The sequence below is a fragment of the Anomaloglossus baeobatrachus genome, chromosome 3, assembly GCF_048569485.1.
Source record: "Anomaloglossus baeobatrachus isolate aAnoBae1 chromosome 3, aAnoBae1.hap1, whole genome shotgun sequence".
Taxonomy (NCBI): Eukaryota; Metazoa; Chordata; class Amphibia; order Anura; family Aromobatidae; genus Anomaloglossus; species Anomaloglossus baeobatrachus.
Window position 1 is genome coordinate 699070722 of NC_134355.1, and position 24762 is coordinate 699095483.

General features: G+C 49.2%; 1 protein-coding gene across 1 annotated transcript; it reads right to left on the reverse strand.

Annotated features, from left to right (window-relative positions):
- Positions 1 to 74: 74 nt before the first annotated feature.
- LOC142297099 (uncharacterized) lies at positions 75 to 24256 on the reverse strand. Its single transcript, XM_075341360.1, has 7 exons — positions 24093 to 24256; positions 21144 to 21296; positions 20600 to 20749; positions 9295 to 9423; positions 4903 to 5049; positions 1651 to 1794; positions 75 to 314 (listed from the first exon to the last, which is right to left on the reverse strand). Exons 1-7 carry the CDS (start codon positions 24235 to 24237, stop codon positions 166 to 168), a joined length of 1017 nt encoding a protein of 338 aa, XP_075197475.1. The 5' UTR covers positions 24238 to 24256; the 3' UTR covers positions 75 to 165.
- Between the last annotated feature and the right edge of the window lie 506 nt (positions 24257 to 24762).

Below are 24762 nucleotides of genomic sequence, written 5' to 3' on the forward strand. Positions count from 1 at the left end.
AATACAAATGCACATCACAATTTCAAGATTTATATTTGTACAATATTTAGAAAAGCAGGCATCATTTCCGTCACTTGCACTTCAGCGAACATAGTTTTATTTTTGAAGAAAATGAATTTACATATCATCTATTGCCACAATCCCGTTCTGCAGGGGACAAAAACATTACACCGGTGTACAAGCCATTCTGCAGCCGACATTGCAGCACATCTGTCCGGGGACGCAGTCGCTGTCGCCCCCGCACAAAGCCGGAGGGTAAGGTTGTTTGCATGCAACTAAGGTGTTGACCACCGGGCATTTCTTCACTGGTGTCTCTGCAATGGAGAGAAGAAGAAGGTGAGAAGAAGTCCATGTAAGAAATAAGGAGTCTACTAGCCAAATACATCAGTTTTTCCACAAGTGGAAAAATTTTGCAATTCTTCTGGATTATGCGGCTACATCACATTTTGGAATCATTGGGGCGATGGCGAGAGGCCAAATCTGACAAATTCATAATTTATTACCCCAGAGTGGCGGAAATGACAGAGATGTGCTCCAGCCTCTGCCGGTAGAAGATTCCAGGCGGGCCAAAGACCCCAAATTCATAAAGACTTTCAGCTTTTAAGAGGTCTGAGGGGCGTGTATTGTGCATTGGTGGCAGGCGACTGGCAAAGGTCTGGACGGAAGTCACTGACGTGCCTTTGTGACTAAGGGGCGCCAAGAAGTTTATGTCGCATAATAGAAGAGGCACAAGCCTGTAGCCGGATGATGATGTTTTAAAGGGGTTGTCTGGCTGGAACAAGTTATCAGCTACTTACAGGATGGGTGATGCTTTCAGACTGCTGGAAAATGCCCATTTATAATATACTATAATGGGGCACCAGTGCCCATCCACCACTGCGGTTCTTATTTTTCTATATGGATTTCTACTGTGAGAATATATATATATATATATATGCTTTTCTATAACTAAGCTTTCTTTTGTATCTGAGTAACAAGATAGAGCCTGATTCCTGATCATTGCTGCATATCAGGGAGCAAGTATGTAAGTACACCAAGGTCTGCAGCTGATGTCTAATACAAGGGAACAGAGTTAAGATGGTGATGATGATGATGACTGGCTGCATCTGTGTTCGGAGCCACGACTGGTGAGCTACGTGACAAGGGCCCCACGAGCAATGGAAGGGCTGAAGAGGAAATCCCAAATATCGACATAAATATCACATGCTTTCTGCATCTGTTTCTAGTATAACCAATGGCATACTACTAGGAATTTTGCTAAGAGATGAATCCACTATTGCTCTATAAAAAGGCTTGTAACAATAAAGCACGTGTGATGTGCGCCTTCTTTTTACTGAGAGAGGAGTTTATACCAGCAATCTTTGTGTGGTCTGAATTCCTCCTGCTAGCACTCAGTTCCTTTTGGTTTGAGATTTAGCAGACATTTACTAGAAGGAGATTTCCTGAAACTGTGGAATTATCCTTATCAATTGTTGAGGGCTCTAGAGGTTGGACCCCCATCAACCTATATTTTATCGTTCATAGTGTGGGTATATTATAAAAGGGCTGTCCAGAAGTCGCACCTCAGAGATGACACCTTTTGAGATCCACATATCAGAACATTGTTGCAGACTTTTTTCAGATTTGCTCACATAACTCCTCTCCACTTACTTGGGTCAGGATCTGTGCACTGCTGGCGGCACCAAGGGGAGCAGCACTTCATCTCTCCAAGACAGTCTTTGTCAGAGTAACATAGAGGTTTGGGTAGAGGAGTCATGCACCGAACTAATGGAATGGGGCAAGATCCAGGTTTTACTGTAATAGATGGTACAAAATTAATGGAAGTCACATTTGATATTTCAGAGTTTCATACTCAGGTAATGCCACTATATGGTGGAGAACTACGGCTGATCTCCATCAGGAGATCACCAGAAACTAACACCTTACGCCCTCCTGGTGTTGGGTCAGGCCAGCACTTCTCCTAGCCTAGGACACAAGGAATGGTGTGGACCGCATGTTCATACTTTATTTGCTTAACTTTAGCTATTTTTGCTTTTCTACATGTCTAAAAGGTCTCCCAGAAGAATGGGCCCATAGTATGGCCCATGGTGGACTCTGAAACTGCTTCTACTATATGTATGTCCTGATGACGAGGCCACAGTAGGGATTGGTCACATTATTGTGAATGCTTTTTTCCTTAACATTAGAGCACATGGAGTGTCATTGGAGTCCAGAAAGGACATCCAGGTTCTCATCAGATCCATAAACCAAAGGTGAAATGTCTATAGATAAGGGCACAGTAGACATGAGCAAATACATTCAAGCGGAATTGACTACTACTCGTATTTTACAAACATCTGCATTTGCCAAACTGCAATTTTTTTGTAATTTGCTGCACTCTTCTGCCATGTGCTTCCATTTTTCTGAAAGATAGAATGCTATAAAAGTGTAAAATATCTATATACTTACCTCACCGCTCACCTCTCCGGCTCCTACACTCCTCACCGTCACCTATCAAGTCCTCATCACATCTTCAGATTGCCATCAGTTTTGCTGAAATCCCCCGGTCCAGTCACAGCAGACTGGAGATACTGGGTTTGATAGGCAAGAAGAGATTTGCACAGGTGTGAAAATTCACAGCATCAAGGCATCTTGCTGTCCCGGCATGCGTTGTGACTTTTGAAGATACATGCGTAGAGCCCTACTGTGCCTATCAAACCTAGAGGCCAAGCACGAGAGACCCGAATATTTTCAGCGTAACCGACAACTACCTGAAGATGCAATGAGGACCAGACGGGTGATAGTGAGGGGAGGAAGAACTGCCGAGGTGAGCAGTGAGGTGAGTACAAGGAGAGACTACAGATGTCAGCGTAACTGACAGCAACCTGAAGATGCGATGAGGACCGAACGGGTGATGGTGAGGAGAGGAGGAACTGCCGAGGTGAGCAGTGAGGTGAGTACAAGGAGAGACTACAGATGTCAGCGTAACTGACAGCAACCTGAAGATGCAATGAGGACCGGACAGGTGATGATGTGGGGAAGAAGCATCAGAAAGGTGAGTGGTGAGGTGAGTACAAGGAGAGACCACAGATGTCAGCATAACCGACGGCTACCTCAAGATGCGATGAGGACCAGACGGGTGATGGTGAGGAGAGGAAGAACTGCAGAGGTGAGCAGTGAGGTGAGTACAAGGAGAGACTACAGATGTCAGCGTAACTGACAGCAACCTGAAGATGTGATGAGGACCGGACGGGTGATAGTGAGGAGAGGAAGAACCAGAAAGGTGAGCGGTGAGTACAAGGAGAGACCCCAGATGTCAGCATAATCAATGCCTACCTGAAGACTCGATGAGGACTGGATGGATGATAGGGATGAGAGGAAGAATGATAAAGGTGATCGGTAAGGTGAGTACAAGGAGAAACCCCAGATTTCAGCATGACCGATGGGTATCTGAAGATGCGATGAGGACCGAACAGGTGATGGTGAGGGAGGAAGAAATGTACAGGTGATGGTGAGGAGAGGAAGAACTGGAGAGGTGAAAAGTGAGATGAGTACAAGGAGAGACCCCAGATGTCAGCATAACCGACAGCTACCTGAAGATGCAATGAGGACTAGACGGGTGATGGTGAGGAGAGGAAGAACTGGAAAGGTGAGCGGTGAGATGAGTACAATGAGAGACCCCAGATGTCAGCATTACCGACAGCAACACAAAAATGTAATGAGGACTGGACGGGTGACGGTGAAGAGAAGAAGAATTGCAGAGGCAAGCGGTGAGATGACTACAAGGAGAGACCCGAGATGTCAGCATAACCAATGGCTACCTGAAGACTCGATAAGGACTGGACAGGTGATGGTGAAGAGCGGAAGAACCGGAGAAGTGAAAAGTGAGATGAGAACAAGGAGAGACCCCAGATGTGAGCATAACCGACAGCTACCTGAAGATGCAATGAGGACCGGACAGGTGATGGTGAGGTGATGGTGAGGTGATGGAGAACTGGAGAAATGAGCGGTGAGATGAGTACAAGGAAAGACCCCAGATGTCAGCATAATCGACGGCTAAATGAAGATGCAATGAGGATTGGACGGGTGACGGTGAGGAGAGGAAGAACTGGAAAGGTGAGCAGTGAGATGAGTACAAGGAGAGACCCCAGATGTCAGCATTACCGACAGCTACCTGAAGATGCAATGAGGACCGGACAGGTGATGGTGAGGTGATGGTGAGGTGATGGTGAGGTGACGGTGAGGAGAGGAAGAACTGGAGAGGTGAAAAGTGAGATGAGTACAAGGAAAGACCCCAGATGTCAGCATAACCGACGGCTAAATGAAGATGCAATGAGGATTGGACGGGTGACGGTGAGGAGAGGAAGAACTGGAAAGGTGAGCAGTGAGATGAGTACAAGGAGAGACCCCAGATGTCAGCATAACCGACGGCTAAATGAAGATGCAATGAGGATTGGACGGGTGACGGTGAGGAGAGGAAGAACTGGAAAGGTGAGCAGTGAGATGAGTACAAGGAGAGACCCCAGATGTCAGCATAACCGACAGCAACACAAAAATGCAATGAGAACCGGACAGGTGACGGTGAAGAGAGGAAGAATTGCATAGGCAAGCGGTGAGATGAGTACAAGGAGAGACCCCAGATGTCAGCATATGGAGTAGGATGCTGCCTGACATGAAGACCATAAGAGATCGGAGTCTGAGGAGCCATCGGAGGATCAGGTGGGTAACTACAGTGGAGAGAAAGGGGATTGACAAAAGGGTATTCACTTATTTTGTTACCCCTTCTTCTATAATGTTCTGAGCTCTGGAGAGATCCCACCACATAATCAGGCACATTCGAGTCACATTATATGATTTCCCTGCCATTGGTGATTTCAGATTAATCATTAATGATGATGTGAAGCTGGAGAAAGTGATATTTACCGCTCTTCACCGCCTGGCACTGCAGGGTGTTACCGGACAGGCAGCACTTCTCCTTCGGTTGACAGTCGGAGTCTCGTCTGCACTGCTTCTTATTGAGGTAGGGACAGGTCAAGTCTGCCAGACCGGTGGGGCAAACCCCCGGGTGTTCTGTAGGTATAAAAAGTACAAACGTGTCATCCATGGCTCCATACTTTAGGAGGAAGGGCCTTTTGTGGAAAGAGTTGACGTTTTTCTTGGTAGTACTTTGGCTACCTCGACAGATGGTGTGATTGGCTGAAAAATGGAGCCCCATCCATCTGTCCAACCTGTCTATTGGCATCTAAAGGGTTAAACTGTATGGACGTCCAAGAACACAAATCCCTGCAGTTTCAGTAGGAACCATCTGAACTCCAGCCTCTGATAATGTGTGGTGTCTAGAGGTGACCAGCAGGACACATCTCCATCATGGAGTGGTAAATGGTCAACAGCTTCCTGACGATGGGTTTACTAGTATGCACTACATAGGGTCAAGTCCGCCAAGTCAGATCACTGGAGTTTAACCATTTACATGATGCATCTAATCACTGACAGTGGCATTTACAGGGCCTCTGTGCATCATGACATGGCCAAACATTAGAGAGCATCTTCTGACCTTCTTGTTTTACCTCTGTCTCCACCCCTCTCCTCTTTGATTGACAGCTCTGGCCTCAGTGCCAGAGAAGGGTAGAGATAGATGGAAAACAAGCAGATAAGGAGATGCAGTTAAATGTTTGGCCTCCATGATGCCCGAGCGCCTGTACTTTTTCTGAGCAGTCAGTCTGTGCTGGCAGGGGCCCTTTAAATGGCCCTGCTGCTGCGATGTGATTGCAGGTTAACAATGGGTTGTCATTGCAGCCATGGGCCTGCTGAAAGGGACCGTAATACAAACTATGCTGCAATACTGTATTACTGCAGTAGATACACAAGTAATCCGACAGTCGCAGGTGGAAGTCCCCTAAAGACTATAATACAAAAGAAAAAGATTAAAATGTAAAACATTCAAAACAAACCGTATATTTGACATATTTAATTCAAAATTAAACTAACCCATAAATTCCATAAAGAGAAAGCAAAGTTCTGCAGTAAAAGCATTAAGACGCCGCTCTATGAACGGGCAGCATTAACGGGCAATAGCGTGTGATGCCATTTCTCTGAACCATAAAAGGCCATCAAAATGTTAAAAATAAAAAATTTTTATATTCGCTTCATAAGTCTCATCTCTAGCCCATTTGCTCTTCACCATCAGAGATGAGCGAAGCATGAGTACAAGTATTATTAATATTTTTAACATCTTCCATTTATTATGCTCTGGGGTTTAGAGAAAACTATAAAATTAATGCAGCATTCCATCAAAATTATTATTCTTTTAGTATATTGCAGTCATCATATTATGTAGCACTGTGCACTGACAATCTCTCATTTTGTCTTTCTACCCAGTTAATTCTTCTCTTTTCCTTTAGCTCTATGACATCACATAATTAAAAACTGGATGAATACTTCTAAGCTGTTAGTCGAAATAAGAAGTCTCTTTTCCCAGCATAAGTCATAACTGGAAAAAACCCTTGCAGTGGGAGGAGGGAGCAGCTGGGTCAGGAGAGGGGGACAACTAATGGAGGGAAGAAGAGACTTCCTGTTTCTCCATAGAGCTTTGATTTTTTTCATATGCCTGAAGAAGGAGCCTTGAAGATCTGAAAGCTTGCTAATATAATTTTTCTGGTTAGCCTATAAAGGTATCACTCCTAAAATACTTTTGACATTCTTGGGACATAATATTTCAATCCATAGAGCTTAAAAGGATTCAGCGAGACTGTGTTAAATCACATGATGTCATAAACCCTATGGAAAAGTGTAGAATTAATTGGGTAGAAGGGCAAAATAAATAATTGTGAGTGCACAGTGCTGTATCATATGAAAACTGATGGGAGTGCTTCTTTAATTCATAGAGAATAAACTCTCTCCACTAATTAAATTCCTCAGGAGAATCTGAACAGGCAGATTTGAATTTTGCCTGAGCTGCTCATCACCAGTGACATACCGCAAAAAAAATAGAAAACGAAGGTTTTTTATCATTAATTTTACTCAACTTGAAAATAATGTTGACAGGACATTCTTATACCATCAAACCAAAATCCAAAAAACAATGCAGAATTCATTTTTTATTTCACTGGAGAACTGATAGCGGCTGCTGCCGGATACTGCCCCTATTAATGTGAATGAGAGGCGGATGTACAGTGCCTGACCACGGCCACTATCAGTTGACAGGGCAGCTCCGGAACTGAGCATTTCTGTCCGCTTACTGCCACCGCCGGCACCGAGAACAGCTCATCGGTGAGGTGCCAGGACTCCGGCAGATCAGCCCTTGGTGACCTACTTTAAGGATAGGCCATCCATGTTAAAGTACTGGACAACTTCTTTGAGCCTGCACCTCATTGGAGTAGCCTAACTCTCAAGGAAGGAAACTGAGCTGAGCTTCATCTGAAATTGCCTTTTTTAAGAAGTATTCTGTAAGAAAACCCAGATTACTTTGTTATCCTTGGGGAGTCGGTAAGCTGCCATGTAGTGGGGCTATAAAGGTGGAGATGTAGGGGGGTAAGCTGCCATGTAGTGGGGCTATAAATGTGGAGATGTAGGGGGGTAAGCTGCCATGTAGTGGGGCTATAAAGGTGGAGATGTAGGGGGGTAAGCTGCCATGTAGTGGGGCTATAAAGGTGGAGATGTAGGGGGGTAAGCTGCCGTGTAGTGTGGCCATAAAGGTGGAGATGTAGAGGGGTAAGCTGCCATGTAGTGGGGCTATAAAGGTGGAGATGTAGGGGGGTAAGCTGCCGTGTAGTGTGGCCATATAGGTGGAGATGTAGAGGGGTAAGCTGCCATGTAGTGGGGCTATAAAGGTGGAGATGTAAGGGGGTAAGCTGCCGTGTAGTGTGGCCATATAGGTGGAGATGTAGGGAGGTAAGCTGCGGTGTAGTGTGGCCATAAAGGTGGAGATGTAGAGGGGTAAGCTGCCGTGTAGTGTGGCCATAAAGGTGGAGATGTAGAGAGGTAAGCTGCCGTGTAGTGTGGCTACAAAAGAGGAGATGTAGGGAGGTAAGCTGCCGTGTAGTGTGGCCATAAAGGTGGAGATGTAGAGGGGTAAGCTGCCGTGTAGTGTGGCCATAAAGGTGGAGATGTAGAGGGGTAGGCTGCCGTGTAGTGTGGCCATAAAGGTGGAGATGTAGAGGGGTAAGCTGCCGTGTAGTGTGGCCATAAAGGTGGAGATGTAGAGGGGTAAGCTGCCGTGTAGTGTGGCCATAAAGATGGAGATGTAGGGAGGTAAGCTGCCGTGTAGTGGGGCCATAAAGGTGGAGATGTAGTGAGGTAAGCTGCTGTATAGTGTGGCCATAAAGGTGGAGATGTAGAGAGGTAAGCTGCCGTGTAGTGTGGCCATAAAGGTGGAGATGTAGGGAGGTAAGCTGCCGTGTAGTGTGGCTACAAAGGAGGAGATGTAGATAGGTAAGCTGCGGTGTAGTGTGGCCATAAAGATGGAGATGTAGAGAGGTAAGCTGCCATGTAGTGTGGCCATAAAGGTGGAGATGTAGGAAGGTAAGCTGCCATGTAGTGTGGCCATAAAGGTGGAGATGTAGGAAGGTAAGCTGCCGTGTAGTGTGGCTACAAAGGAGGAGATGTAGAGGGGTAAGCTGCCGTGTAGTGTGGCCATAAAGGTGGAGATGTAGAGGGGTAAGCTGCGGTGTAGTGTGGCCATAAAGGAGGAGATGTAGAGAGGTAAGCTACCGTGTAGTGTGGCCATAAAGATGGAGATGTAGAGAGGTAAGCTGCCGTGTAGTGTGGCCATAAAGGTGGAGATGTAGGGAGGTAAGCTGCCGTGTAGTGTGGCCATAAAGGTGGAGATGTAGAGGGGTAGGCTGCCGTGTAGTGTGGCCATAAAGGTGGAGATGTAGGGAGGTAAGCTGCGGTGTAGTGTGGCCATAAAGGTGGAGATGTAGAGGGGTAAGCTGCCGTGTAGTGTGGCCATAAAGGTGGAGATGTAGAGGGGTAAGCTGCCGTGTAGTGTGGCCATAAAGGTGGAGATGTAGGGAGGTAAGCTGCCATGTAGTGGGGCCATAAAGGTGGAGATGTATGGAGAACCCTGAACCAGGACAGGAGAGCAAAGCAGTTTTGCAGATAAGAAAAAGATGGCAGAAAGTAATGGAGGAAAGTAAGGAGGATGGAGGTTAGCTGTAGATCTGGGGACTTTATGGCGGGTGGTGGGGTGTTTGCCCAATTTTCTCCCTGAGACCTTCAGATATTGCCCCAATACAAGAAAGCTAATAAGAGGAGTCCTGTGAGGACTGACAGTCATTCCTGGTGGGATCTGGTCAGTCATCTATCTGCCATTACCTTTTTCTGGAGTCACACATTTCAGTCCATTCTGTTCGCAGCATTTCTTGGTCCCGAGGCAGTCGCTGTCCTTCGTACAGGCCTTTCCAGTGACTCCTTTCTTTGGTGCTGGACATTGTCCGGGCTTCACTACAAGAGACAGAGCAGACCGGGCTTCATATAATGGACTGACCAGAGAGTAGTACATCTCCTCCTCCTTGTCTCTATCGTCTTCCAATGAGTGCTGCCACTGACTAAGCTCCACGTGGGTCTATCAGCGGCGGCCTCCACCGGAAAACTGGAGGGAGAAGTATTTGTTGGACTCATTCATACAGAACCCCCCAAATTCAGATTCATTATACTCTGGAAAGTTACAGAAATTCATAGTGTGATTAGTTTACAATGAATCTGCCGATCTCGTTCTCTGACCTCTCATCTGGACATCACAGGTCTTCTCCTGAACACTAGGACATGGCCATCACGCTCTTATCTACTGTATGGGGCAGATCCCCTGTCTGCTGGTGGTCTCGTCAACATCTCATAAGCCTACAGTTCTCATCTGAGCTGAGCTATAGCGAGACTAATGTGGCGCCCTAGGACCTGGTCGCCACAACGGCATTGCCCTCCTGAGGGTTAATGCTGAGCCTGGAGGTAATGGGGAAATCTACTGGCCAGTAAGTTAACATCCACCGCAGTTTCTCCCTCAGGCCAGTAGGGGGAGCTCTGAACCTGAAGTTTCAGGGAGCTTCCATAAGCCTGACCTGGGGGAGGAGTTAGTTAGTCTGTAGGGAGCAGTAGAAGTGAACAGACGCAGAGTGAGCTGTCCTGTGAATCTGGGGCCTAGAGCTGGAGCAGTTTGGCCCAGAGAAGCAGGAGTAGCTGAGAGGCAGCGGAGAGACTCGGACATCGGAGTCTGTGGTTGCCAGGGTATAAAATCCGTCCCTGGTAGCCGAATCCGAAGGGCAGGAGAGCTGCAAGCCCCTGGCCCAGACACATCCAAGGTACAGCTGCAGCATCAGGGCCCGGTGTGGACCCCAGCGGGGAAGCACCAGAGAGTGGGTCTGCGCAGTCACCTACAGAGGGAAGGGACGTGCCATTGGTCCCAGCAGCGAAGAGGGCCATTGCTGGATTCAGAGAAGCAGGGTCCTATCATCACCAAGAAAGGTACAGGAGCAGGCCTCATACTCAGCTGGCCAGAAGGATCACCCCAAGTACTTCCAGGCCGACCGGATCCCCGTCACCACCTGTAACGGTCTCCCAGGACTGGACTGTTCCCAGAGTAAAAGAGGAAAAGGTAAAGAGACTGTTGTTTGTGCCTGGTTCTTTCCTCGCCTGTCGGCCCTGCACCGTGTTAGTCACACAGCACCATACACTTTCACAAGCACCAACTGTGCCCCGGGCATTGCTCCACCTGTGGGGAGCAGTACTACCATAGCTGCTATATCATCATCCCGGAGGCCTCACACAGCAGCGGCGGCTGAATAGCCGCATACCACAGGTGGCGTCACGAACACAAACTTTATTCAACAAGCCACATATAGTACTGACACCCACCAGGGCCACGGAGCCGGGCCCAGCCACCACTGACTACCACCGGACTAGTCCGGCCCGGCACCGGGTGTCCCATAGCCCTGGGGTGGGCGAGTCAACTTTTGGCGTCACGAACAGGATCTCGTGCCCGGTCCCACCGGGTACTGTGCGCCTGCCGGAATTGTGCTTAAAAGACTGTGTACTGGCTGCAGACCACCGCCGCCATTAGCCTCGCCGAGCGCAGGAAGAAGGGGGGCGTGCCTGACAAAGAGCGCGAAGGGAGCGCGCCATCAGAGCAGAGCGCTGTTAACCCCGCGCGACCCGGAAGAAAATTTGAAAAGTGAACGGAGCCTGGTAAGGTTCACTAAGGGGGAGGAAGATGTCCGACTCAGAGGGAGGGCAGGTGGATGCCGTAGCCCGAGACGCCGCAGCACCAGCAGAAGCAATCCCAGTCGCCGTCGCCCCGGCCCCCACTGTAGCGCCGGTAATGCCGATCACCATGCCATACATACCGGGAGCAGAATGGCTGCCGCAATACTCCGGGGAGTCCCATACCTTGAGTGACTTCAGAGAAAGCCTGCACAGCTTATTCCGGGTGTATCCGCTGACTGAGAGCCAGAAGGTGGGCATATTAATGGGACAGCTAGCCGGCGCAGCCCAGCGTGAAGCGAAGTCATGGCCTGATACAGATAAAGGGACAGCAGCCCAGATACTGGCCAAGCTAAAGAGTACGTTTGACACCCGCACCGCAGCAGAGATAAAGATGAGATTCTTTGGGTGCAAGCAGCGGGCCACAGACAGCATAAGGGACTATGCCCTAAACCTGCAAGAGGCCCTGAAAGCAGTTAAACAGGTGGACCCAGAGGGTGTACGTGAAGAAGACAAACTCCTAACTGAGCAGTTCATAGAGGGGCTCCTGTCAGATGCCCACAGGACCCAGCTGCGTATCCTGGTCCTGCAGAACCCTGCTCTGGACTTTGCCAAGTTTAAGGACCAGGCCATCAGGGTACTGAGAGAATCTACGCCGAATGACCCAGTACCCCTCCGGCCTCTTGCTATCACGTACCCCGGGGTGGTGCCTGCAACACGAGCCACTGCAGGGGCTGAGGCGCAGTCCCTGGATAAGGATCCCACTGCGGAGCTCAGACAACAGGTCCAGGAGCTGACCAAGACTGTGGCTGCCCTTGCCAAGACCGTGCAGTCTCTACAAATGACCCCCTCGCCTGCGAAAATCGAGTTGGCCTCCAGCCCAGAGGACGTCCCATGGATGCGACAGAGAAGGATTCCGCCGACCCGAGGCAGAGACACAGACCGGTATGATGCAACAGGACAACCGATCTGCCGCAACTGCAACCAGGCGGGCCACATTGCACGACGCTGTCCTTTAAATGGGCCGAGCCTGGGGCCAGGAGCCGACCCCCAGGTGTAAGGAAGCCCGGCTCAACCCCCAGCCGCAGCAAGTATGTGGGAGGACGACCGGTCCTTCCTATTGTGCTGGATGGGATCCCTTTGAATGCCCTCCTGGATACGGGGTCCCAGGTAACAACCATCCCCCACAAACTGTACAAAAGATATTGGGCCGATTCAGACATTGACCATGGCCCAGATGATGATTTAACAATTGTGGCCAGTAATGGTCAGCCCTTACCTCAGATTGGGTACAAAGAAGTAACCATTAAAGTGGGGCGGGTAGAATTGCCATGTCAGGGGATGATAATTGTAGATATTGATCGCAAAGAATCTGACCCACTGCTAACTCTTGGTACAAATGTGATAGAAAATTGTATTGCCGAAGTGATAATTTTGTTACAACAGGCGTCTGAAACTGCCAGCTCCGGGCAGCAGCGTGTCCTACAGAGGGAGATCAGAGCCCTGATGAGGAGGCAGCAGGTAGAGCTGGCCGGAGGAGAAATTGGCAGTGTGAGGGTAAGTGACCCCCTCCCCATTGTAATACCCCCAAGAAGTGAAATGTTGATATGGTGTCGGGCAGCAATAGGCCTCAAGGGTCAGGATTACCATGCCTTGGTAGAACCAATGTATTCAGACAGTAGGCCTGGAGTCCTGATAGCCAGAGGGGTAGCGGACGTCCGCAAGGGGAGAGTGCCCGTCCGTGTCCTGAATTGTGGGGAGGAGGAGGCCAAATTGCCCCGGTATGCCACCGTGGCAAAATTGTACACTGTCAGCAACAATACCATTAAAGCAGTGGAACCCTTGATCCCGTCCGACCAGGCGGAAGACAATGGCTCCAAGGGGCAGCCGGAAGACTGGTGCCAAAAATTACATGTGGGCACCGACTCCACCCCCTCACACCAAAAGCATGGGGTTTACCGGGTGGTACAGGAGTACGAGCGGGTCTTCAGCAAACACCCCCTAGATTTTGGGCAGGTGAAAGGGGTTCAACATCAAATCCCCACGGGTGATCATCATCCCATTAAAGAAAGATACCGCCCTGTACCCCCCGCACAGTATCAGTGTGCCAAGGAAATGTTACGGGAAATGAAGGAGGCTGGGGTTATCAGAGATAGTTGTAGCCCCTGGGCAGCTCCACTAGTGCTCGTAAAGAAAAAAGATGGTACAATGAGAATGTGTGTAGATTACAGGCAAATTAACCGCATTACACATAAAGATGCCTATCCACTACCCAGAATAGAGGAGTCACTAACAGCCTTAAAGTCAGCTAACTATTTCTCCACCTTGGATCTCACCAGTGGGTATTGGCAGGTTCCCGTGGCAGAGGCGGACAAGGAGAAGACTGCATTCACGACACCAATGGGTCTCTGTGAGTTCAATTGTATGCCATTCGGGCTCTGCAACGCCCCAGGGACATTCCAAAGGTTGATGGAGTGCTGCTTGGGCCACCACAACTTCGAAACCGTGCTGCTGTACCTGGATGACGTAATAGTCTACTCCAAGACTTATGAGGACCACCTGAAGCACTTAGCAGAAGTGTTTGAGTCCTTGTCGAAATATGGCCTGAAGATCAAGCCGTCCAAATGTCACCTCTTGAAGCCAAAGGTACAGTACCTGGGTCATGTGGTCAGCGCAGAAGGCGTGGCACCTGATCCGGAGAAAGTCACGGTAATCAAGGACTGGCCAAGACCCACCACGGTGAAGGAGGTGCGGCAGTTCCTTGGACTGGTGGGCTACTACCGAAGGTTCATTGATGGGTTCACCAAGATAGCAGCGCCCCTTCAAGATCTCCTGGTGGGCCAGCCGAAGCAGGCTAAGAAGCAGAGCCCTCCATTTGAATGGAGCAGCCAACTGGAAACATCCTTTGTCCGGCTGAAAGGGGCTCTCACGGGAGAAGAAATTCTGGCCTACCCTGACTACAGCCAACCGTTTATACTGTACACAGACGCCAGCAACGTGGGACTGGGAGCAGTTCTGTCCCAGGTACAGGGAGGCAGAGAGAGGGTAATAGCGTACGCCAGTAGGAAGCTTCGGCCCACGGAAAGGAATCCAGAAAACTACAGTTCCTTCAAGCTGGAGTTCCTCGCTATTGTGTGGGCAGTGACTGAACGCTTCAAGCACTATCTGGCATCGGCCAAGTTTACCATCTTCACGGACAACAATCCGTTGACACACCTGGCAACAGCCAAGTTAGGTGCGATGGAACAGCGATGGATGGCCCGGCTGTCTAACTTTGACTTTACCATCAAGTATCGGGCTGGCAAGAAGAATAACAATGCTGATGCGCTGTCCAGAATGCCTCACTTACCCGAGTCTGGAGAAGACCTGGATGAACTCGAAGAGATAGAGTTACCGGCTTTCCATCACCAGGGTGTTTCACAGTGTGAGCATGCTGTGGGAGTGAAGCGCTTAAACCAGCACGAGGTCTCGGTCAATCCATTACTCCACCATAATTGGGAAGAAACACAGAATGGTGACCCGGCCGTGCGATTGGTCAAAGAGAAGCTAGCGCAAGCTGAGACCCATCTTGGCCCAGACGCTCCAGAGGAAGCCCAGCAGCTGTGGAAGGAGAGGGGACGACTGTTCACCTACCAGGGCAAGCTCTGCAAGAGATATGTCAACTATCGAACAAATGAACTTGTCTGGCAGATAGTGGTTCCGCAGAGGGATGCTCCAATGGTCCTAGCAGCGTATCATGATAACGCAGGACACTTCGGGTGGAAGAAGTTGGAGGCCTTACTCCGTGATCGGTTCTACTGGGTGCACATGAGAAAGATGATCGAGAAATGGTGCCGAGACTGTGGCCCGTGTAACTTGAGGCGGAAGGATGATGCCAGCCAAAGGTCTCCCCTACAGCCAATTGTCACGAAGCAGCCCCTGGAGTTGGTGGCCCTGGACCACGTGAAGTTAACACCAAGCCGGTCAGGCTATGTGTACGCCCTCACCATTGTGGACCATTACTCTCGTTTCCTGGTAGTAGTGCCTGTGAAGGACCAGACAGCCAGGACGGCAGCTAGAGCGTTCCAGGCATCCTTTTGTCGACCGCACGGCTATCCGGAAAGGGTACTGACGGATCAGGGTCCTGCATTCGAGGCTGAAGTGTTCCAAGAGTTCTGTAACATGTACGGTTGTAAGAAAATTCGAACCACACCGTACCACCCCCAGACCAATGGACTGTGCGAGAAAATGAACCATGTGGTTATTGATATGCTGAAGACCCTACCGCTGGAAGAGAGGAACCAATGGCCAGAAAAGTTGCCAGATCTGGTAGACCTGTACAACCACATCCCAGTGAATTCGACCAACTGCAGCCCCGCTTACCTGATGCGAGCCAGACCAGGCAAGTTGCCTGTAGACTTTGAGATGGGGACTGTGTCGCCTGAGGCGGTTCAAGAAATAGAGGATTGGGATGCAGAACGGCAGCAGCGGTACCGTAAGGTCCAGGAGTGCGTGGAAAGGAGCCTGTCTCAAGCAAGAACGAGACAAGAACAGCATTACAATCAAACAGCCCCAGCAACTCCCTTAGCACCTGGAGAACAAGTCCTCAAGAAGAAGCGGAAGACGCATAAGTTGGATGATCAGTGGGAAAACGAGCCCTACACCATTATCCCCTCCAACTTTGACAATAGTAAGGTATGCCTCATAAGCAAAGATGAAGGCAAGACCTGTCAAGCAATTTCCCGAGACCGCCTGAAAGCGTGCCCTGAACGGTGCCGAATCCAAAGAGAAATGGAAGGAGTACAAGGAAGTCCCCAAAGTCAAGAGAAAGAAGGGGAGATGATTCAAACCATCCTTGGAAAGTTCCCCAAAACTTGGACCCGAATCAACAATGCCATAGTGGTACCAGTTTTGACGTTTCCGCAGTTGGTCGAGCCAGAAACAGAAAAGGTTCCGGATCCACCTAAAGAATCGTCCGCTCCAGCACGAGATGACACGCCAGCAGTGGAACAGGAGGATCAACCCCCTGTCAGTGGTGAACCTGTCATACCCTTGGCGAATCTTAGACAACAAAGGCCACCATCACGCTTACCTATTGGGGTTAGGCCCACCTGTAGTGCTGAGATAGAAGACGCACCACGTAGTCAGGGGCAAACACCAGAGCTACGTAGGTCCCAGCGCAGCACTCGGGGACAACCCCCTCTAAGGTATAGGGAGTCTACTGTATAAAGTAAAGAGTACTTATTAGAGTGTAAATAGTTATGCAAAATGTCTGTCATGTTGTGTACAAAATGTTTTCTTTTTCTTTGATTGCGAAAATGGACAATTGGGCCACTGGACTATGGGTGGCCAACACCTAAATTGTTCATAGTTAGCACCAGTGTGCTCAAACACCCCTGAAGAAAAACCCGTCCGGTGTGCATAGAGTGGGGTCATCAATGCTCTGACGCACGCCCAGAGCCTACGTTGGGGGTTTGATCGCGGCGGGTCCCCCATGGAGCAGTGTAATGGACACCCGGCAGGGAGCCACACTGGACTCTCATAGAAATGTTTAAGATTGTAACGTTGAAGAGAATGTGCCTCCCATATTGGGATGAAATGTATGACATGTTATGTTTTGTTTCTACAGTCCGGGAGTACTGAATTTAACTAAGGGGGAGTGTGGCGCCCTAGGACCTGGTCGCCACAACGGCATTGCCCTCCTGAGGGTTAATGCTGAGCCTGGAGGTAATGGGGAAATCTACTGGCCAGTAAGTTAACATCCACCGCAGTTTCTCCCTCAGGCCAGTAGGGGGAGCTCTGAACCTGAAGTTTCAGGGAGCTTCCATAAGCCTGACCTGGGGGAGGAGTTAGTTAGTCTGTAGGGAGCAGTAGAAGTGAACAGACGCAGAGTGAGCTGTCCTGTGAATCTGGGGCCTAGAGCTGGAGCAGTTTGGCCCAGAGAAGCAGGAGTAGCTGAGAGGCAGCGGAGAGACTCGGACATCGGAGTCTGTGGTTGCCAGGGTATAAAATCCGTCCCTGGTAGCCGAATCCGAAGGGCAGGAGAGCTGCAAGCCCCTGGCCCAGACACATCCAAGGTACAGCTGCAGCATCAGGGCCCGGTGTGGACCCCAGCGGGGAAGCACCAGAGAGTGGGTCTGCGCAGTCACCTACAGAGGGAAGGGACGTGCCATTGGTCCCAGCAGCGAAGAGGGCCATTGCTGGATTCAGAGAAGCAGGGTCCTATCATCACCAAGAAAGGTACAGGAGCAGGCCTCATACTCAGCTGGCCAGAAGGATCACCCCAAGTACTTCCAGGCCGACCGGATCCCCGTCACCACCTGTAACGGTCTCCCAGGACTGGACTGTTCCCAGAGTAAAAGAGGAAAAGGTAAAGCGACTGTTGTTTGTGCCTGGTTCTTTCCTCGCCTGTCGGCCCTGCACCGTGTTAGTCACACAGCACCATAGACTTTCACAAGCACCAACTGTGCCCCGGGCATTGCTCCACCTGTGGGGAGCAGTACTACCATAGCTGCTATATCATCATCCCGGAGGCCTCACACAGCAGCGGCGGCTGAATAGCCGCATACCACAGGTGGCGTCACGAACACAAACTTTATTCAACAAGCCACATATAGTACTGACACCCACCAGGGCCACGGAGCCGGGCCCAGCCACCACTGACTACCACCGGACTAGTCCGGCCCGGCACCGGGTGTCCCATAGCCCTGGGGTGGGCGAGTCACTAACGCCAAGCGTAACCTCATTGGACCCATAGAAAAGATCCACACAGCTACTAGTAATGATAAAAGAGCCCATCTCATCAGCCTTCAGTAATGCAGGTCTTCATTTATTTTCAGACCCCTGAAATGCCCTGGTGTGGAGGCGCACATGTGCTGTTTTCCACCATGCAGAATCGGGGTGCTGTCCTCTACATTTCATGTATGATCCCCCTCCACCTTCTGCGATCTGTGCTTTCCTCCCTATCCATAGGTATCGGATCTGCCCTCCCTGAGCATGTGGACGCTTTCCTCTCTCCCCATACTGCCATATGGGAGCAATGATGCAAGTCTATGACTCATAAGTACTGAAGTCTGCAAATGGCTTATATAAATGCGTGTGCTTGTATATGAAAGTGGTATTTCTGGATTGTCGGGAGGCGCTGAGGGTGGGGATCTGTAATTATCCACGGCTACTGCTGTACTTATATATTATCAAGGATGGAATAACTCCTTTAAGGTGAGAAATCAGTAAGTTGATTTTCAGGACGTGGTCCAGTGGCCACCAGACGTAGAGCTCTGCGAGCCGCCCTCTATCTGCAAAAAGTAGGTCCGGTGCGACGTCATCAATGCGGTGTAAAGTGCACATGGCCTACTGGGCCTACAGATCAGAAGAGACACACAGGATGGGGGTCATTGGCCTGGATCTGGGGGTCTTTTGATCAGGGTCCTATGACTAGATCTGTTCACATCTAGAAGTCACATTACATATAGGAGGACGGCTAAGACATCACTGACGTCTATGGAGTAAAAATCACACAATAATCATCTGATGAGACCTTATGTTTTATATCGATCAGTTATCTCATGGTATGTCCACTGCCAGCATAGACCTCTCAGCCATAGGCAAAGTTACCCATGCAGTGCTGTGCAGCTGTAGTCAGGTACTCTCAGCAGCATGGGAGCAGTGCTGTGCAGCTGTAGTCAGGTACTCTCAGCAGCATGGGGGCAGTGCTGTGCAGCTGTAGTCAGGTACTCTCAGCAGCATGGGGGCAGTGCTGTGCGGCTGTAGTCAGGTACTCTCAGCAGCATGGGAGCAGTGCTGTGCAGCTTTAGTCAGGTACTCTCAGCAGCATGGGAGCAGTGCTGTGCAGCTGTAGTCAGGTACTCTCAGCAGCATGGGAGCAGTGCTGTGCAGCTGTAGTCAGGTACTCTCAGCAGCATGGGAGCAGTGCTGTGCAGCTGTAGTCAGGTACTCTCAGCAGCATGGGAGCAGTGCTGTGCAGCTTTAGTCAGGTACTCTCAGCAGCATGGGAGCAGTGCTGTGCAGCTGTAGTCAGGTACTCTCAGCAGCATGGGAGTAGTGCTGTGCAGCTGTAGTCAGGTACTCTCAGCAGCATGGGGGCAGTGATGTGCAGCTTTAGTCAGGTACTCTCAGCAGCATGGGAGTAGTGCTGTGCAGCTTTAGTCAGGTACTCTCAGCAGCATGGGAGCAGTGCTGTGCAGCTGTAGTCAGGTACTCTCAGCAGCATGGGAGTAGTGCTGTGCAGCTGTAGTCAGGTACTCTCAGCAGCATGGGAGCAGTTCTGTGTAGCTGTAGTCAGGTACTCTCAGCAGCATGGGAGCAGTGCTGTGCAGCTTTAGTCAGGTACTCTCAACAGCATGGGAGCAGTGCTGTGCAGCTGTAGTCAGGTACTCTCAGCAGCATGGGAGCAGTGCTGTGCAGCTTTAGTCAGGTACTCTCAGCAGCATGGGAGCAGTGCTGTGCAGCTGTAGTCAGGTACTCTCAGCAGCATGGGAGCAGTGCTGTGCAGCTGTAGTCAGGTACTCTCAGCAGCATGGGAGCAGTGCTGTGCAGCTGTAGTCAGGTACTCTCAGCAGTATGGGAGCAGTTCTGTGTAGCTGTAGTCAGGTACTCTCAGCAGCATGGGAGCAGTGCTATGCAGCTGTAGTCAGGTACTCTCAGCAGCATGGGAGTAGTGCTGTGCTGCTGTAGTCTGGTACTCTCAGCAGCATGGGAGTAGTGCTGTGCAGCTGTAGTCAGGTACTCTCAGCAGCATGGGAGTAGTGCTGTGCAGCTGTAGTCACGTACTCTCTGCAGCATGGGAGTAGTGCTGTGCAGCTGTAGTCATGTACTCTCTGCAGCATGGGAGTAGTGCTGTGCAGCTGTAGTCACGTACTCTCTGCAGCATGGGAGTAGTGCTGTGCAGTTGTAGTCATGTACTCTCTGCAGCATGGGAGTAGTGCTGTGCAGCTGTAGTCACGTACTCTCTGCAGCATGGGAGTAGTGCTGTGCAGCTGTAGTCATGTACTCTCTGCAGCATGGGAGTAGTGCTGTGTAGCTGTAGTCAGGTACTCTCAGCAACATGGGAGCAGTGCTGTGCAGCTGTAGTCAGGTACTCTCAGCAGCATGGGAGCAGTTCTGTGTAGCTGTAGTCAGGTACTCTTAGCAGCATGGGGCAGTGATGTGCTTCTGTAGTCATGTACTTTCAGCAGTATGGGAGTAGTGCTGTGTAGCTGTAGTCAAGTACTCTCAGCAGCATGGGGGCAGTGATGTGCTGCTGTAGTCAGGTACTCTCAGCAGCATGGGAGCAGAACAACCTCACTGTCTTGTGCTTGTTTTATTTTGTTCCTTTTTTTTTAGTTCTCCTTTGCATCTCCACAAACCTGAAAGTCATTATCCCATCAACAACATATATTATCCATAGGACTTGCCAAGACGTGAGATCATGGCAGCAGCGTCCCCTCACCTTGCACTGTTGGGGTGCACTGATCCCGGCAGTTAGAGAAGCAGCAGCGGTCGGTTCCTTGGCACTGACTGTCGCTGTGGCACTCCGCGGGGGCTGGCCGCATATAGATACATTTGGAGTTGTCGAAACATGGGCAGGGGTTGACCTTTTCTGCAGGAAGACAACAGACAATGATTATTGCTGTAGGACATGGCTTATACCTTCTCATCACCAATGGTACTGATTATACTCCACAATAATAATAATCCCTTCCAATACTGCCCCCTGTGGTCACCAAAAGTAACTGCGATACTGACCTCTATGCTCTCCATTAAATCTGTGATCCAATCTAATATTCAATCTCTGGTCCCCATTGATAATTCATCTAAACCTATACTGCCCCCTGTGGTCATCAGAAGTAACTGCGATACTGCCCCCTGTGGTCATCACTGGGTATTACATACAATTTGCCCTGTGTTTCCTGTTAGTAGCAGTCTCCTGGGTATATGAGCCCCACACTCAGTGATAGGTCCCTTACTTCTCGGCGTCCATGTCTTCCACTTACCCTGTAGAGGGAGCAGGCAGCGCTTTGTGCAGCCCGAGTCGCAGCATTTCCTCGCCCCGGTGCAGTTTTTGTCTTTCTGACACTCTGGTGTGTAGGTGATGTTCGGATTACATTTGGGGAAGTCCACATCTGCGGGGCAAGAACCCGGCTTCTCTGAAAACAGAGGAAGAAACCGTGAGAATCGGAGCGTGGACACTGCAGCGCCACGGGTATCCCAATGTGAGAGGGGAGGAAGCAGGGAAATAGACAAGGGGGAGGAGGCAAGGAAATAACACAAGGGGAGGAGAGAAGGAAATAATACAAAAGGGAAGAGACAAGAAAATAATACAAGGGGGCAGAGAGAAGGAAATAATACAAGGGGGAGGAGACAAGAACATAATACAAGAGGGAGGAGACAAGGAAATGATACAAGAGGGAGGATAAAATGAAATGATACAAGGGGAGGAGACAATGAAATGATGCAAGAGGGAGGAGACAAGGAAATAATACAAGAGGAAAGAGACAAAAAATAATACAAGAGGGAGGAGACGAGGAAATAATACAAGAGGGAGGAGACAAGGAAATAATACAAGGGGGAGGAGACGAGGAAATAATACAAGAGGGAGGAGACGAGGAAATAATACAAGAGGGAGGAGACGAGGAAATAATTCAAGAGAGAGTCGACAAGGAGATAATACAAGAGGGAGGAGGAGAGGAAATAATACAAGGGGGTGGCGATGAGAAAATAATACAAGAGGGAGGAGACAAGGAAATAATACAAGAGGGATGAGACATGTAAACAATACAACTGGGAGGAGATGAGGAAATAATAGAAAAGGGAGAAGACAATGAAATAATACAAGAGGGAGGTGAAGAGGCATTAAATAATCATGAAACATGTGTAAAAAGTAAATCAGGGCGCCAAATATTGAGACAGAGAGATCCTTACCACAGAAAGTAAAAATAATCCAAAAGTATTCTTCAACTACATAAACCGTAAGAAACACAAAAGTGATAGTGCTGACCCCTTAAACATAGTCTGGGTGAAATGGTGGAGGGGGGTGAGGGAAAGGCCGATCTGCTGAACCTTTTCTCTGTAGAATTTATACAAGAATATCCCAGGACAGATGACGAGAGCAGGAGACCAGAAATTCCCCATTAAATGTCACCTGATACCCCGCAGGACGTATGGCGGCGCCTCACCATCCCTAAAGTAGATAAGTGCCCGGCCAGGATGGCAGAAACCACCGAGTTCTAAAGGAATTAATTACTAATATTCACAGACTCCATAATAACAGGGCCTGCACTACAGGACAACGCAGAGCAAATGTGGGGTTAATATCCAAAAAGGGACAAAATCTGAGCCTGGAAATGACAGGCTGATAAGTTTAACCTTTACTGTGGGTTTCTTAACAGATGCCATCTTGGAGTATCTCAAGAAACATAACCTCATAGCCCAGTATCAACATGGATTTATGAGGGATCGGTCCTGTCAGACTCATCTGATTGGCTTCTATGAGGAGGTAAGAATTTTTCAAAGGCATTTATTACAGGGCCACACAAAAGGCTGATACCTAAAATGAGATTAATGGGAATAGGGGAAAATATGTGTAAAGGGGGAAAGAACTGGCTCAGTGATAGGAAACAAAGGGCAGATATTAATGAAACACAATCGGACTGGGTCACAGGTAACAGTGGGGTATCGCAAGGGGTCAGTATTGGACCCTCTTCTTTTTAACATATTTATTAATGACCTTGTAGGGGGCATAGACAGTAGAATCTCAATATTTGCAGATGGAACTCTGCAGGGAATCAACATAGAGGGGGAGAATTTAATATTACAGAGGAATTATCGTAAGCTGGATGCTTGGGTTGAAAAATGTCAATGCTAATTTAATGTAAATATATGTAAAGTCATGTACTTGGGCAGAAGAAACAAAATATATAATAAACTAAATCATAATACACTGGTTTAAAATGTCACTAAAAAAGAGGTGTGTATGGGTGGATGGCAAACTGAACTTTACTGACCAGTGTCAGGCAGCTGCTGCCAAGGTTAATCAAATAATGGGATGCATAAAATGAGGCCGAGATGCAGATGACGAGAATATAGTTTTACTGGATATACTTTTAGTCCCTTGTGTATTAACAGGACAGAGGTGAACTAGAGAGGGAACTGGATATTTCCACATTAAGCACTCCCACCATACTATCTCCTCCAGCTTCAGGCCCCCTCTTCTGACTGTCCATATCATCTTACAGTAAGGCCAGTATATGATGGTCTTCTATGAATGGCTACTAATAAAAGTCTGATCCCTCGCTCTTCATTACTGTTTGAGAAATCTAATGCTAAGATGCCAAATTGGCCGAGAGCCACGAGTCACACATCACAGGACTACAAATCACACGTGGCTCGAAAGCAACAGGTTGGAGATCTTTGCGTGAGGACATTCAATTAGACTTACACCCATCACTGCCTCAGGAAAGATGGAGGTGGGTGCTGTTACACCCCAGCTACCATGAACACACATCACCCCATGGAACTGTGCAGGTGCCAAAGGATTTATATAGGAACCCCCTCTCTGTCCTACCACTTGAATACTTCCAAATACTTCCACCGATATTATCTACAGCATCAAGTGGGGTAAACTTTCAGAGTTGGAGTAATATCACATTCCCACAGTTAGAAGGAGTGTTGGCTGTATAATACAGCTGGCACCCAGGCGTGTAGTGGGCATATGACTTTGGCACCATTGTGATAGTTCATGCATCTTCCATGGAGTCATATTCCTGGGTGTACTGGTATTTTGGAAAGAAGAAAGGATGTGAAGGTTCCCTGTAGGTGCGTGAGGTCCTCAGTTCTGGGGTAGAGTATGAATCGATTATGAAGAACATCTTTAGCTCTGGAGGAACTATTCACATGAATGGGGACAGTATAATACCCAATTTATACACACTTTGGTTACTCACCATGTGTAGCCCATTCCTCATCTGTGTCATGTCCCGGTAATGAGTCGTCTGCACCGTACTCCGGTGATACCAACGAGCTCACGTAGCTGGAGGCGAGCAGCAGGACGAGGCCGGTCACCGGAGACATCATGACTGCTGGAGACATTGAGGAGACACTCGTTAGGTGACTGCTTATATACAGATTATACGAGGAAGGAGGAAGGGAGGAACATGGCACAACCTGCTCAGGGACAATTTATTATTTCACAACAGTCCTCATTATGTCCTGCAGATGTCACTGACTAATGACCTCAGGATGTAACTGGAGGGGTGGGAATAGATAACTACACCAATGTTACCCAACCTGCTCATTGGGGTCTCAATATGACCTCATGATGAACTTAAACCTAAAGAGATAAGAGGCCTCCATGTATGGGACACTTACACGTTGGTGGCTGATCCCTGGCACTTGGTCCTCATCATCTCACGATTTACAGGTGACAAGTCATTATTATGACTCGCCCACCCCAGGGCTATGGGACACTCGGTGCCGGACCGGACTAGTCCGGTGGTAGTCAGTGGTGGCTGGGCCCGGCTCCGTGGCCCTGGTGGGTGTCAGTTGAATATGTGGCTGATGAGTTGAAGTTAATGTTCGTGACGCCACCTGTGGTATGCGGCTATTAAGCCGCCG